This window comes from Astyanax mexicanus, chromosome 24, assembly GCF_023375975.1.
Source record: "Astyanax mexicanus isolate ESR-SI-001 chromosome 24, AstMex3_surface, whole genome shotgun sequence".
Taxonomy (NCBI): domain Eukaryota; kingdom Metazoa; phylum Chordata; class Actinopteri; order Characiformes; family Acestrorhamphidae; genus Astyanax; species Astyanax mexicanus.
In genome coordinates this window covers 31,695,001-31,712,500 of record NC_064431.1, presented here as the reverse complement: position 1 = coordinate 31,712,500, position 17,500 = coordinate 31,695,001, and the positions used below count along the sequence as shown (strand labels likewise).

The following is a 17,500-nucleotide window of genomic DNA, read 5'->3' as shown; positions in this document are numbered from 1 at the left end:
TAGAACTCTAAATGGAACATGGTCCTGTAGAGCTACAGCAGGATGAAGGCAGCTGCCCCGTCTTTCGCTTTAGGTCATGCCTCCTATAATACGTTCTCTTTCTGCAGATAATGAGGAATCTGAATTAGGCAGATGTGTTTTTAAGCATTAACCCTTTAGAACCCAAACCCTTTGTTGCAGCTGGAGAAACCGCAGTTTAAAAGTGAATATTTTATGCATGAAGCGCCCCAGAAATTACGCCTCTCCCGCGGATCTCTGAACTAATGTGTTTTAATGGGACTGCGGGAGCCGGGGGAGCCGGGGGGAAAGAGGGCAAAAGTGATTTGAATATTTGAATTCTGAATCAGGGAAAAAAAGACTCTAAAATGCTCTTTAATTCCCTCTATTTCTTCCACTTCTCTCTCTCTCTGTTTTGTCTCCAGTCAGCTCTGATCTGAACCTGATCGTGGAAAAGGTTCTGAAATGTTGATAAAAGGCTCCTGGACTATGGAAAATGTTCTGGAATGTTAATAAAAGGCTCCTGGACTATGGGAAATGTAATAAAATGTGGATAAAAGGCTCCTGGACTATAAAATAAATTCTGAAATTTGGATAAAAGGCTCCTGGACTATGGAAAATGCTCAGGAATGTTGATAAAAGGCTCCTGGACTATGAAAAATGTTCTGGAATGTGGATAAAAGGCTCCTGGACTGGAAAATGTTCAGGAATGTTGATAAAGGCTCCTGGACTATGAAAAATGTTCTGGAATGTGGATAAAAGGCTCCTGGACTATGGAAAATGTTCAGGAATGTGGATAAAAGGCTCCTGGACTATGAAAAATGTTCTGGAATGTGGATAAAAGGCTTCTGGACTGGAAAATGTTCAGGAATGTTGATAAAAGGCTCCTAGACTATGAAAAATTTTCTGGAATTTTGATAAAAGGCTCCAGGACTATGGAAAATTTCTGGAATGTTGATAAAAGGCCCCTGGACTATAAAAAAAGAATCCAGAATTATGGTAAATTGTTGCTAAACCATTGGTACAAATTCTAAAATGGTGATAAAAAGCTCTGTGCTATGGTAAAGATTGGGGCTAAAGTCTAGAGTGATAATAATCTGAGTTTAAGTTTTGTAAACGGTTCAGGAACTACGGAAATTCTGCTGGAACTTTGCCAAAGATTTTGGAACCGCTACTAAAAGGTTCTCTCTGTGGCTGATGAAGAGCTGGTTACTGCAGTGAACCGGAACGAATAGGAGAGCATCACCAGAGAGCTCTTACAGTTCTTACAGTGGGATACGACTGCCTCCATCTGTACTCATCCATAATTAATCACCTCCTCCATCAACTCCTGAGGGAGAGGATCTGCTCCCAGAGCTCCACTGAACACGCTCAGTATTCTCACTTCACGTCTCAAACTATCGTTCTATTACTAATATATCAATTTTATAACTATTATTAACCAAGATACTCAGATCAAATAATCAGATATCAGATTGTTATCAGCCGATATTCAGCATTTAGACATTTAGATTGAATCGGTATTGGTTTAGTATCAACTCAGACTCTATCACATCACATCAGACGATATTCAGTATTAGACTACTACTATTGAATAAGTATCTTATTGGATTTAGCCCAAAACTCGCATTTAGCTCCTCAGATTAGGTATTAGTTTCAGCCGATGCTCCGCATTTAACTATACAATTGGATCTGTATCAACTGATGTGCAGAATGAAGCTATTCAGAACAAAACAGTATGGTATCAGCATTAAGAAACTCAGACCAAGTTAGTATCAGATGGGTATTGGGCGATACTCAACATTAACCTCCTCAGATTAAACCGGTATTGCCAATACTCAGTATTAAAGTACAAAACAACAGTACTGGACGATACTTAACATTAAGATACTCAGACAGAGTTAGTATTGGATGGGTATCGACCGATACTCAGTATTAACCTACTCAGATCAAACCAGTACCACCAATACTCAGTATTAAAATACTCGGTCTAAATTAGTATTGGCCGATACTCAGCATTAAGATACTCAGGCCAAACCAGTATCACCAATACTCAGTATTAAAGTACTCAGACTGAATCAGTGTCTGCCGATACTTAACATTATTGGATGGGTATTGGCTGATACTCAACATTAACCTACTCAGATCAAATCAGTATCACCAATACTCAGTATTAAAGTACTCAGACTGAATCAGTGTCAGCTGATACTCAACATAAAGATACTCAGACCGAGTGAGTACTGGATGGGTATCAGATGATACTCAGCATTATTGTACTCCGATTTAATCAATATAAAATCAGTATTGGCCGATACTCAGCATTATCCTACTCAGATTAACTCAGTATTAAGATACTCAGACCGAAATAATCTGTGATGGGTATTGGGCGATACTCTGCATTAACCTACTCAGATCACATTAGTATTACCAATACTCAGTATTAAAGTACTCAGACTGAATCAGTATTGCTGATACTCAACATTAAAGATACTCAGGTCGAATTAGTATCAGATGGCTTTTGACTGATAAATCGCATTAAATTATAACTTACTTACTGAAACCTGTAAAACTTATCATGATAATTCACACACACAATGCCAACATATACCCACAGCTTCAACCTACATCACACCGCTAGGCTCCGCCCCCCTCCTCACACCTGTGTGTACTCACCGGTATAGTCGTGCAGACACTCGCAGGTGAAGCCCCCCTCGTGGCTGCGGCAGACCCCGTGAGCTGAGCAGGGGTTGGAGTAGCAGAGGTCGATCTCGGTCTCGCAGTAATCTCCGGTGAAGCCGGCGGGGCAGCGGCAGCGCAGGCCGGCGATGGGGTGAATGGGCCGGAAGAGGATGGTGTCGGAGGAGACGAAGGGCGCCAGGCTGTCGAACTTCAGCACGGACACGCACTTCATGTAGTTCTCGCACGGCTCACGCAGGCAGATATTATCATCAAACGGAAGAACCTGCTGAGAGGAGATCCGAGCCAGGAGACTCCGGTTCAGATACAGACGCTCCTGCAGCTCCTCCGAACCGAAAAACTCCACCCCTCCCGACCCCAGCCGCTGGGGAACTGCAGGACAAACATAAAAATATAAACGATTTAAGATTTTTGCATGACTGCAACTTTAATTACACTGATACATGTGTTGCTGATGGTGCAGTTTTTTTTTCATGCATCTTGGCATCATGTTCTTCTCCTCCACCAGTCTTACACACTGCTTTTGAATAACTTTATGCTGCTTTACTCCTGGTGCAAAAAATTCAAGCAGTTCAGTTTGGTGGTTTGATGGTTTGTGATCATCCATCTTCCTCTTGATTATATTCCAGAGGTTTTCAATTTGGTAAAATCCAAGAAACTCATCATTTTAAGTGCTCTCTTATTTTTCCCCACAGCTGTATATATATATATATATATTGCAAGACAATCAGTAAGTCTTAGGGAGTTAGTGTGCCTACATTTCAATAAAAATATCCATATCTAATGTATCGATAATGTATCTTAAACTAAAACATTGCTATATATCTGAACCTTAGTCAGATTTCTAATAGCGCTTTTCAACTGCATGGTCCCAACGCCACTCGATTCAACGTACATTTGTTTCCTGGTACTTGAAACCTACATCTTTTCTAGTACATGCTCCCTCATGATTTCAAATACAGGAACAAAGAGTGACTGTAATCCTTGGAGAGCACTGATTGGCCAGAGAGATTCGTTCAGCTACGCAAGATATGAATCTACGTACAAAAAAAATATAAGCAAAACAAATCAGGTTTTGATACCAAGAAGATACCAAAAAGGCAGCAGAATTGATTAAAGTAGAGTAGAGTTGAGTAGTCTATAAATACAATGCAGTGGAAAAGCAGCATTAGCTACTTTATCTTTCCCTTCCCTCAGCTGCGTTCTGATTGGCTGGCTGTGTCTGACGGGTAGTGATGAATAATAAAACAACATAACAATAAAGACTCAACTCTAATTTAACTCTACAGTCTGACGCTGAGGAGAACCGTGTTGTTCAGAGTGTGTTCTGACATTAGAACCTCCTCACTAATAATTCACTTCATTCATCATTCAGAGCCATGTGTGTTTCAGCCGGAGGGTCCGCGTCCCACTGCAGGTGTGTGATGCATTATTAGTGAGCAGAAGTCAGTAGTGCCCTATATAGTGATCTGCAGTGTGTTCTTACCCAGCTCACTCTTACCCCGGGACCCCCCCGCGGGCAGCGCCACGCTCAGGCTGACGTTCAGGATGCCGGCGTTCACGTCAGTGTCGTCCTGGATGTTAAAAACTACAACATCCTCGCGGGAGGCGGAGAGAACTCGGGCCACGCCCTCCAGAAACTGGGCCAATAGGACGGAGAGGAAGAGCTCCTGGGAGGTGTTGGCCAGGCGGAGGGTGATGCTGTTTGAGAGCATTTCGTCCGTGATGATGGTGACCTGCAGCAGACACTGAGCCGAGACAGAGTGAACGCCATCTACAGAGAGAGAGAGAGAGAGAGAGAGAGAGAGAGAGAGAGAGAGAGAATGTGCTTTGTTAGGATTTTGATATGTAATATAATTAGTTTAATAAAGCAGGGCTTCAACTTAAATGGGTGGAGCTAAACTGCTGTAGACTGAATGGGTGGAGCTATAAACTGCTGTAGGGTAAATGTATGCCTCTCTGGTGAGCTTTTGTTTACATTCCTCCCTTGTCTCTCTGTCACACTTGGCGTGACTTAAGTTTCTGCCCGTTCTTGGGCTCCCCATCTCCTTATAAGGGTGTTTTTTTTCCAGGCCGTGTCCCAATTCACTAGCTGGGGCAGTGGTAGTGTATTGGTAGTGTATTGACCCTGACGACATGGGTTCGATCCCGCGTGAGAAGCGGTGTGTTTATTTATTTATTTAATTATTATTTTCTTTCTTCTTGGGTTTACCGGCTTTGAGATCAACGGTTCTGCAACTGGGTTTAACAACCCTCTGGGCTGCAGAGCTACTAGTCTGTAGCACCACTCCATCCCATTACCCTTCATTTTACAAAACAGATTTTTTTTTTTGTGGTCCGCCATTTAATGGCTTGGAAAATATCCGGCCAAACTTAATCTTCGACCCCTGCTATAGCATGTGAAATAATTTAGTTACAATAAATCATTTTCCATGATACAAGGTTGAAAATGATCAAATTCCTTAAAAAAACAACTATAAAATGCTGTGATTTGCTACAATCTGGGAGAAACATTCCTTCAAACAGCTTCAGATCAGCCAGCGGCAAAAACAAAGGACTGAGCTTTAAATAACCCAACATTCAATTACATATTCCTCAACCCACCCAACTACACCTCCCACATCACGAGAGAGAGAGAGAGAGAGAGAGAGAGAGAGAGAGATACAAAGAGAGCGAGAGAGAGGAACAGAGAAAGACAGAGAGGGAGATATAGAGAGAAAGATACAGAAAAGCAGAGAGACACAGAGAGAGAGAGAGATAAAGAGAGAGACAGACAGAGACAGAGAGAGAAATAGAGATACAGAGAGAGAGATCTAGAAAGAAAGAGAGAGACAGACAAAGACCCAGAGAGAGAGGGAGGGACAGAAATAGAGAGAACAAGAGGAGAGAGACAGAAAGATTGAGAAAGAACAAAGAAAGAGAGAGAGAGAGAGACAGAAAAAGGAAGGACGAGAGAACAAGAGAGAGAATGAGAGAGAGAGAGACGTAGAGAAATAAACGGATGAAAGTTGAGGTTGTTTGTCTGAATAAGAAAGTAAAGAGAGGAGCTTCAGTCTCCACAAAACTTCTTAACGAGACTAACGAGATAAACTCTCTCTCATTATCCATCCTCCTTACTCCTGGACATGAATAAAGGTCATTAATCACACACACACACACACACACACACACACACACAAATACACACAAACACAAAAACACAAACACATATACACAAAAACAGAGATTGGCCTGGGAACCCATTGCAGAAACAGCGGGGAGAAATTGTGTGTGTGTGTGTGTGTGTGTGTGTGTGTGTGTGTATGAGTGTGTGTTCACACACACTAACCCCGGAGCCTCTGTGAGCTCTTCAGGCCAAAGGGGAAACAAACACACACCATATTTAATCAAATTAAAGGCGTCCTGCGAACACAAGCCACGGCCTTCCTCTACACACACTCTCTTCATCAACACACACACACACACACACACCCCATCAACACACACACACTCTCCATCAATACCACCTTTGTGTGGAGCTCTGGACACGGGCCAGAGAGCATAGCTCCACAAACTCAGCGGACAAGACACACACACACACACACACACACACACACAGGAAAGACTCTGTGGGCTTGTATACTCTAATGCTTCTAAGAAAAGAAAGACACGCATCAATAAAACTGTGTATAATAAATACAATATTATTAGTTACTTATTACTAATAAATACTAGGGCTGCACCGATTAGTCGATATAAACGACAATGATGATTATTTAAACTTGTCGACTACAAATTTTATTGTCGATTAATCGGTAATTTGTAACAGTAAAAAGTAAAAGTGCCCAAAAACAAAAGATGAAATATTTAATCACTAAATATCAATATTTTCCGTATTCAAACAACATCCAGACATTTAAATGTCTTTTAAATCTCATGTCCAGCTGTTTTTCCTGTTGTTTTTACAGATGGAGGACATGGCAGAAATAATCGTTGGCTAATCAACTAATCGAAAAAAAAAAAATCATCAGATTAGTTGACTACCAAAATAATTATTAGTTGCAGCCCCACTAAAAACTGCTATATAAAATAAAATAAATTAAAATTAGCCAATATAAAAATATGCAAATGAAAATTTGCCAATATAAATTAATGCAAACTAAAAACAGTCAATAAAATAGATCTGAACTCAAAATAGACGATAAAATGTACATCATTTTAAAATGGTAAAAAAATAAAAGAAATGTGAAGTAAAAGAAAAAGTGAAAAACTGTCCAATAGAGGAATGTGAATTAGTCAATATTAATGTATTCCAATTAAAATAGTAATGTATGTAAAATTTAAACTTTTAATTTTGTAAAAATGTAAAAAATATATAATAATTATAAGGCCACATGAATAGTAAAATAATTGCAACAGTAAAAATAGTGTATGCATGTGTGAATTAAGCTCTTCATATATTTAGTGTCTGAGTTAGAGGCAGTAATAAACAGACTCATATTTACTGTATATAAATGAGTGATAATTCAGGTTATTGATGTGTTGATGGACTGATTATAGACGTGTGAAATGTGTAAGAACTCAGTTCAGCAGTTTATAACCCAGCTTAAAACAAACTCTCAGTGCTGACATTAATTATGTATATCAGAGATGTTATTTGGGCAGCCAATCAGCAGGCAGGATCCTGAAGAAAGCGAGTTTATTGGCTCTCTGGAGCTGATCAGAAGTACTAAAATTTGGTATTTGGTCATTTTTGATATTCTGTGGTACTGAAGCAATTTAGTTACTATTATAAAACTGCCAATACTGTTAATACACTGACTGTACTGTTAAACACACACACACACACACTAAAACACACACACACACACTAACACACATCAAAAAACACACACTAAAACACACTCCTGTGCTCGGGGACATGTAGGACATTAATAATGAACTGAGAACAGAGTGAAGAGGATAAGAGCTATTCGCTCTTTCTTTCTCTCGGCCTGTCACACACACACACACACACACACACACACACACACACACACACACACACACACACACACACTTAAGGTCAGTCAGTCACACAGGAGCACGAAAAACTGGAGGTCTCACGCGATGCTCTATAAAAGTGACCCCTCCCACCCACTGACCCACAAACACACACACACACACACACACACACACACACACACAAGCACGCAAATTTCACTACAGTATCCATGATTGACTATTATCATTTCTTGCATTTTATTACATAAGGATTCAATTCAATTACAGCAAGTAGAAACTGATTCAGTGAATCATTCAAACATCATGCGGTTCAATTTGATTCTTTTGGATCACTTCACATTACAATCGCTCTGGAGCAGGACTCTGATCACAGTTACAGATGTGACACCATACTAAAAATGATTATTATTGATTATTATTAACTGAACAGAACTGATTGATTCTGACTGTAATGTTTCACAAATCAATTCAACTGAATCATCAATTTTAGACTGATTCAGTACGACACACAACAGACGCTTCCTAAAACTTTCATTGCAACCACACACACACACACACACACACACACACACACACACACACACACACACACACACACTGTCTGTGAATGTGTGTGTTTGTGTGTCTCATGGGGTTGAGGAGAAAAATGTCTTCTGTAAAATGTTAAGGCATTAGTACACACACACACACACACTCTTTTTCTCTGTCTGTCACACACACACACACACACACAATACATCATCTCATCCACACACAACTATCTTGTCATGACATCCAAAATATAGGCCAGAGATCAGCCTAATGACCAGAGAGAGCAAAAGAGAGAAAGAGAGAGAGAGAGAGAGAGAGAGAGAGAGAGAAAAAAAAACAAAAGAATCAAATTAAATCGAATCATGATTTCTGATGAGAAACTGAATCATTACTTAAAGAATCAAATCTGACTGAATCATTGTGAGATCAGTGTTTCATAGGCAGTGTGTACTAATAGTGTGTGTGTGTGTGTGTTATGAAGTTCACTCTTGCACAGTATGAAGACCATTATCTCAGTTCTGCAGAGAAGCAACACACAAACATCTGGATACACACACACACACACACAGCGAAGTGCTACATGATGCTAAGAAAAATGCCAGCTGAGTCAGAACACATCAGACTCACACGGGCAGACAGTATCACGCACGCACACACACACACACACACACACACACCTATTTATTTAAGTCTCACGATAGGCTAGAAACAAATACTGTCTTTAAACCAACATTATCCTCATAAGCCTCCATTACTTGTTAGCTATATTAGCTATAGGCTCATAGCTATAGTGCAAACGGGTTCACATAGACTTCCATAGCTTGTTAGCTACATTAGCCTTTTAGCTCCTGTGCTTACAGAGGGTACATTAGCTTCCAATTAGCCTGTTTATGAATAAAGTCCCAACCTTAAAAAAAAAAAGAGCCAATCAGCTTGTTGCAGAAAGCAGAGAAGGGTAAGCGGGTTGGTGGGCAAGCCCACCTCGCAGTGGAGATCTGCGCAGGCGCAGCAGCCATAATGTTTTAGAGTTAATTGAAGTATTTTGGTCAGATAGGAGGCTGGTCTTGCATAAGGGGATTAAAGTGTCCAATCACATCGCCAAGATGGCCACAGAATGAAATAACATGCCTTTTAAAGACTTTTTCAAAGTGAACTGGTATATTAAAGCAATAAGAGCAGACATTAAACCCACTGTGATTGGTCCGGACGATCACAGTCCAGAGTAAACCCACTGTGATTGGTCGGGACTATCACAGTACAGAGTAAACCCACTGTGATTGGTCGGATTTGGGGCAATCACAGTACAGAGTAAACCCACTGTGATTGGTCCGGAGGATCACAGTACAGAGTAAACCCACTGTGATTGGTCCAGACGATCACAGCACTACAGCTCTTATCAAAAAAAGCCAGCTAATCATATTCAACTTCAAACGACAAGATAAAAGAAAACATCTAAACATCTGAAAGCAAATAATGTAGAAATTATTCAGTGTGTTTGAAGCCAACTTTCCTTAGGAGACAGTTTTTATCCAAACATCCCCTCGTCTCTTTTTCCAGCTCAGTTGGGAATAGAGAATTCCATGAAAATTCCGACATTTTCCCCTCAGTGAGGAATAAGTGGGGGAACTATTTCAAAGTGAATGTCGGAGCGTCTCTGAAGGATCGGCCGTAACGAGGGCAAAGAGCCGTGACCTACATACACCAACACTACAGTTCAAAGGAAAAGACAAGATACACTCTGCATATCCCTACCTCATCATCTCCCTCTCAACACACACATACACATATCTCAGAATGCAGCAGCTCCAGATGCTGTGGAAAACATGGGAAGAGCCCTCAGCACTTTTGTCGCAGGACCGTGTCTCAGGCCTGAAACGCCTCTTAAATTTCCTTTATTTCCTTTGGGATAAATAAAGTATCTATCTATCTATCTATCTATCTATCTATCTTATCTATCTATCTATCTATCTATCTATCTATCTATCTATCTATCTATCTATCTATCTATCTATCTATCTATCTATCTATCTATCTATCTATCTATCTATCTATCTATCTATCTATCTATCTCTTTTTACTTAAAACAAAGGCAACAGTGACCTAAAGTATAACCTTTAAAAAGACTGAGAGGAACAAACTTTAATAGAAAACAAGCCTAGGAGTGGAAAAACATATAGGTATCTTGATTTGCGATACTTTACTGATATGTAGAGTCAAAAACTGACATACGAGAGCACGTAAAAATGATGAGTTTCTTTGATTTTACCTAATTAAAACCTCTGGAATATAATCAAGAGGAAGATGGATGATCACAAACCATCAAACCACCAAACTGAACTGCTTGAATTTCTGCACCAGGAGTAAAGCAGCATAAAGTTATCCAAAAGCAGTGTGTAAGACTGGTGGAGGAGAACATGATGCCAGGATGCATTAATGAAAACTGTGATTAAAAACCAACCAGGGTTATTCCACCAAATATTGATTATTTCTGAACTCTTAAAACTTTATGAATATGAACTTGTTTTTTTTTGCATTATTTAAGGTCTGAAAGCTCCGTGTAATTTTTGTTATTTCAGTCATTTCTCAGTTTCTCATTTTCTGTAAATAAATGCTCTAAATTACAATATTCATATTTGTAATTTGGGAGAAATGTTGTCTGTAGTTTATAGAATAAAACAACAATTTTCATTTTACTCAAACATAAACCTATAAACAGCAAAATTTGAAAAACTGATGTGCGTGTGTGTGTGTTCTGCAATCATACAGCCGCCTCAATCAGAACAGCAGACTGACTGTAATCACTCTGCACTTGTGTAAAAGCTCCGCAGGCGTGATCTGAATACCCTCACACTGATTTCACCAGCGTTTACTCCTCCTCTGCTCTTTCATCAGACTAGAATGTGTGACTCCTGAACGCTGGTGTTTAAAACCACTCGGAAAACGACTCTCAAACTCACCCCGGACCCCCAAAACTCCCCACAGGCCCTTGCACACACACATCCTCGTACATGTACACACACGCACCATTAGAGACTGTCGCCGCGTTGCCGGGGGCGCCGGGTGTCATGGGAACCGCATTAGAATTATCTTCCACCTGAGCTCTAACGAACACAGCAACACAGGGCGCACAGCGGGGGGCGGGACTAATCCAGACTTATCGACCAATCAACACACGAGGAGCCCACTCCAATCAAGCCTCATCAGGGCTGTGAGGAACAGGTCTCTCTCTCTCTCACACACACACACACACACCACTGATTACAGACCTAAAACTTCCAGTACTCCTCTACACTGCAGAGCTACAGGACTGACTCCGCCCACTCATGTGCTCCATAGCTACTGTAGTGATGTAGTGAGGTGGCACTAGCTTTAGCACTGATGCTAACAAGTCAGAAAGCACATAAGCAGGTCTTTAAAAGACAGCTGAGCATCTCTACAGGTGGGGTTTAAGGTTTATATCACCGCTGTTTCCAATGAAAAACAATTTTTTGTCCATTTTTATTTTACTACATCATTTATACAGACAACATTTTTTTGATGAACTGACCAATAGAAACTCTTCAAAAATGATCTGAAATAAACTCTTTTTACATTGACTTACATTGAAAGTTTAGAAGTTTTTTCTCTCTCCTGTAAAATTGCTGTTTTGAAGATACTTGTTTTTCATTGGACAGCGACGATATACACCTGTTACCTGTTACTTGTTACGTTACCTGCACGCCATTTCTGACCGACCAAACTGCAATAGAGAAAAAGAGAGAAAGAAAAACGAGACCGTGTGTAAAAACTAAAAAAGCTGAGAAAACAGAGAGAGAGAGAAAAAGAGAATGCGTGTTAGAAAAGAAACTTTAAACAATATGGAGAAAAAAACACTGACAGAACGAGAAAACACACAAATAGAAGGACTGCAAGAGAAAAGAGGGAGACAATAAAGAAAAATGAGTGAGAGAGAATAAAAGAAAACAAGAGTGAATGATTGTGTGGGAAAACAGAGAGAGAAATGTGAAAAACGAAGTGAAAGAAGCGTGAGAGAGTATGAGAAAAGAGAGAAAGAGGGTGAGAAAAAGAGCAAAAGGCAGTATGAGAAAAGAGAGAGAGAAAAGAGAGAGAGAGAGAAAAGAGAGAAAGAAAGAGAGATTGATTTAAGGGCAATGGGGAATGAGTAAGCTGCAGGAGGCAGGAGTGAACACACACACACACACTTACCCCGCCCCCTCATGTCCTTCAGTGTGACCCCCTGCAGGACAAGCAGTCACCAGGAAAACTGCTCTCCCTCACACACACACACACACACACACACACTACAGTGCAGTATTACACACAGAACACTAGTAGTGTGTGGAAGGTGTAGTGGGTAACACCACCTCACTGCCTGTGGCAGACTGGGGTTCAATTCCTCACCACTCTACACCAATGAGAGAGCTCCTGGGTCAGATTCCTAACTGTACCTGTGTAACATGATTCATTCAGTTACTACTGAATCATCTGAATCACCACTGAATCATCTGAATCACAGCTGAATCATCTGAATCACCACTGAATCATCTGAATCACCACTGAATCATCTGAATCACCACTGAATCATCTGAATCACCACTGAATCATCTGAATCACCACTGAATCATCTGAATCACAGCTGAATCATCTGAATCACCACTGAATCATCTGAATCACAGCTGAATTACCTATATCACCAATGAATCACCTTATTCACCACCAATTCACCTGAATCACCCCTGATGCACCACTGATTTACCACTGAATTAGCTGAATCACCTTATTCATCACCAAATCACTTGAATCACCACTGAATCATCTGAATAACTCAAATCACCACTGAATCACCACTGATGCACCTGAATCAGCACTGATTCACCACTAAATTCTGAATCACCTTATTCATCACCGAATCACCTGAATCACCACTGAATCATCTGAATCACCACTGAATCATCTGAATCACTGATTCAGAGCTGAGTTTGTGAACGACTCCGATTCAGAGAGTGAAAGGGGGCTTCACTACAGCAGAGTGAACAAAGTGCTGATTCCTGCTCTGACAGGCTTTAACACACACACACATACACACACACACACAGCCTGAAAGAACCCTAAATCCCAAGGATGTAGCAGCAGCACACTGAGCTAACAGTGTGTATTTGAGAGTTTATGTGTGTTTGTGTGTGTGTGTGTGGTTAGATCCAGCCCAAGAAGGCTGACTGATTATTATGGGATGCCCTAAGTGAGCTTGGGGACAAAAGCTTGACCCCCCATGGAGATAAGGGAGTGTCTCTGTGCGAGTGTGTGTATTAGGGGTGCGTCTCATTATTCTGAAACAGCTGGTGTGTGCGTGAGTGTGTGTGTGTGTGTCTGTGTGTGTGTGAGGGGAACAAATTATCATGATATGATGATTTAGCATTGAGCAGTATTGAGTGGCTGACTGGTCAGTGCGTCAGTGTGTGTGTGAGTGTGTGTGTGTGTACGGGAGTGTGTGTGTTGGCAAGAAAGCCTCACTCCTGCGCAGCAGATTCCTCCTGCTGTTCCCTTTCACACTTTATAATCTGTTAATACTGAAGAGAAACACTGTCGATTCAGCACAGCGGCTCAACGAGTCAAACTGAATCATTCTGAAGGGAACGATTCACCCGAATCAATTTGGAACCAGGAAGAATCAATCATGATCAATATTTTTTATTGAATCTGTTATATATAATCAGTATAATCAGTGCTGTGTTTGCTGTATGTGATTCACTATAGTGTGAATAGTAGGGGTGTCACGATCTCGATATTTTATCGAAATCGATCGAAATGAGGTCATGGTCTCGAGTATCGAAGTCAAAACGAGAATCGACGATCCCTCCCGCGCGCGCTACGCAAATGGCGCAGCGCGCTACGCAAATGGGGCAGCACCAACACAGCGCATCCTATTCATGTAAATAGAGAGAGCCCGCCCTCAGTTCTGCTGTGTGAGAGGCAGAGAACAGCTGCCTTTCAGCCACGGAGGAGAAACTGAAAACGGACTTATAGAATTAAAGAAAGGGCTCTCAAGTTTTGAGTGTCGGCGGGAGTGTGATCACTGTTTTTTTATCTGTGCAACGGGGGAGGGGGAGGGGGGATTGGGGTGCGCGCAGGTTTTGTATCTGTATCTAACGGAGGGGTGGGTGCGCGCAGGTGAGAGCGTGTGAACTCGCTGAAATGCGTGTGTCAGTGTGACTTGAGAACACTGACTATAGATCACAGTCAGGTGGATTAAAAATCTTAAACTTATGATTGACTACACCTGTTGCTTTCCATTGAATTAAAAAAACAACTTTCTCTCAGATAAAGTTAATAATATATCTTTCTTAAAGAAAAAAACTTGTAATTCTCAGAGACCGAGTCTTATTTTTCATGTTTAACTGTTATAGTAGGATAGAGTTCAGTTTGTTAAGGCTTTAATTGTTCCTATTTTTTTATTTTTTTTTATTTTATTTTGCACGTTGCAGTTTTAATAGTGCACACTGTTGCTACCAAAAAAGTCACTAGATGGCATTACCATATATATATTAATAAATAATAATAATAATAATAATAATAATAATAATAATAATAAATAATATATTATTTAAATTTTATGAGGCATAAAATAATAAAATGTAAATATATAATAAAAAAGAAAATCGAGAATTGAATCGAATCGTGACCCTCAAATCGGAAATAAAATCGAATCGAGGATTTAGAGAATCGTGACACCCCTAGTGAATAGTGATCGAGTACAGCAGCAAATGTAATCGCTATATGTAGTGAATCAGAATCAAATCATAAGAATCATAAGAATCATGAGACTCAAACGAATCATTGAATCTTGATGTGTTATTGCACAAAGAAGCACAATTGAATTGAATAATTCAAAAGGTTTATCCAGCAGTTATCTCACCCCCCCTCTCTCTATCTTTCTCTCTATATCTCTCTCTCTCTTCTCCTCCTTTTATCCTCACTCTTCCTCTTATCTTTATTCTCTACCTTTTTAATCTTAAGTGTTTTTATTTTCATGTTTATTATGTCTCTCTTTCTTCTTGTCTTTTCTCTTTCAGCCTTTTATCTGTACTCTCTCTCTCTCTCTTTCTCTATTTATAACAAATTTCTCTCTTTCTTTTTTCTGTACCCTTTCTCTTTCTTTTATCTCACTTTTGACTCTTTTCACTCCTTCTTTTAACCTTAATGTTTAATCTGTTTGGTTTTCTGGACGTTCTTAGAACTTTTTTTTATTTAATATTTTTATATTTTATGGCTTTAAAAAATGTTTCTGCAGCATCACTTGACTAGTGTCAATGTTTTAATGTGTTTTTTTTTTAACATGTTACTTTTAACATTTTCACAATGTTAGTATTCATCTAGCTGGGAACGTTGTGTGATAAACATTCTAATATTATTGTGATGAAAACATGTTTTTTAGAACGTTCTTGCAACATTGTTTCTGTAACGTTACAGACTAACTGTCTGGAACCTTCTATAAAATGTTGCTAAACGTTCTTATAACGTTCTCTTTCAGCTGGGCTCTTATTTCTCACTTTTCCTCTCACTATTTCTTCAGTGTAGACTGACACTGATGCTTTCTTAGTATTTCCTTAAGTGTATCTTTGCAACCTTCAAGGTCACACACACACACACACACACACACACACACACACACACACACACACACACACACACACACACGGAGGTAGATAGAGAGGAAAAAGCTGTTTAATATCTAATAGATGCAGCAGTGAGATCATTTATGCTCTTTTATGACATCTAACACACACACACACACACACACATACATACACACACACACACACACACGCGCACACTTAAGGGCACATTCTTCACATTTCTGCCTATTATGGGATGGTGGAGGGCAGCCAGGTTGACCAGTGTGTCTTTATGAATGGCCTCATTAGCATATTAAAGAACACACACACACACACACACCATCTGAACCATTCACAACACTTTAGCTGCCCCTCCAAGCCCCGCCCACTAAAGTGTTCTCCCATAGCTACTGTTGCTCAGTTGGACAAGCTTTACAGAAGCTAGAAGAGCCCCAGAGCGTGTGTGTGTGTGTGTGTGTGTGTGTGTGTGCTGGTAACTGTGTGTCCTATGTGCTGACAGCACTGTGTGTGTGTCCACTACTGTCAATCAAATAAAAAAAAACAGACTGAGATGAACACACACACACACACACACACACACACACACACACACACACACATACACACACACACACAAAAAGAGCCCAGCACAGCAGAAATGCATTTGGATCCATGCCAACACATGCCATCTGCCCAGTTAGCAATGCCGCTAATAAGATAATCCTCAGGCTCACTTTTAGCTGCCTGCACATGCCCAGCTAAATGCTAGCATCAAAAAGCTATATGCTAACTATCAAAATTCAGAGCTGAGGGTCACATCTGGATCTCACACTTATCTTTTTGGGCAGCTGGCTAAGCTGTAATACCCTACAGGAAGCACAGAGGGCGCTCTATAATGCTCTATGATGTTCATATGATCCACAACATGCTCATTCTGACATACTGTAATACACTACAAAAAGCATAGGGGCCCTCTATAATGCTCTATAATGTTCATATGATCCGCACTCTCATTCTGACAGATTGAAATACACTACAGGAAGTATAAGGGGCGCTCTATAATGCTCATATGATCTATACTCTCATTCTGACAGACTGTAATACACAACAAGAAGCATAGGGGGCGCTCTATAATGCTCTATAATGTTCATATGATCCACATGCTCACTCTGACAAATTGAAATACACTACAGGAAGCATAAGGGGCGCTCTATAATGCTCATATGATCTATACTCTCATTCTGACAGACTGTAATACACTACAGGAAGCACAGGGGGGGCTCTATAATGCCCTATAATGTTCATATGACCCACACTCTCATTCTGATAGACTGTAATAAACTACAGGAACCCCGGGGGCGCTCTATAATGGGCGCTCTAAAATGCTCTATAATGCTTATATGATCTATACTCTCATTCTGACAGACTGTAATACACTACAGGAAGCACAGGGGGCACTCTATAATGCTCTATAATGCTCTATAATGTTTATATGATCCACACTCTCATTCTGATAGACTGTAATACACTAAATTAAGTGTTGGTGGTGCTCTATAATGTAATAATTTATACTAACCTCAGTAATTGCTTTTAGGATGAATATGTATATCAGGTCTGTTTTGATTGGCTGCCTTTTATGTGTGAGTGGGCGGAGCTAAGCTACTGTTGAATGTATGTTT

At 40.2% G+C, this 17,500-nt stretch overlaps 1 protein-coding gene across 2 annotated transcripts in view; it reads right to left on the bottom strand.

Annotated features, from left to right (window-relative positions):
- Positions 1–17,500, bottom strand: part of celsr2 (cadherin, EGF LAG seven-pass G-type receptor 2) — an 84,911-nt gene that overhangs the window by 42,423 nt on the left and 24,988 nt on the right. For both annotated transcript variants that reach the window (XM_049471474.1, XM_022682515.2), the window contains exons 2-3: positions 4,181–4,468; positions 2,671–3,066 (exon numbers count right to left, since the gene is read on the bottom strand). In XM_049471474.1, coding sequence (XP_049327431.1) covers positions 2,671–3,066; positions 4,181–4,468 — 684 coding nt within the window. The remainder of the gene's footprint in view (positions 1–2,670; positions 3,067–4,180; positions 4,469–17,500) is intronic.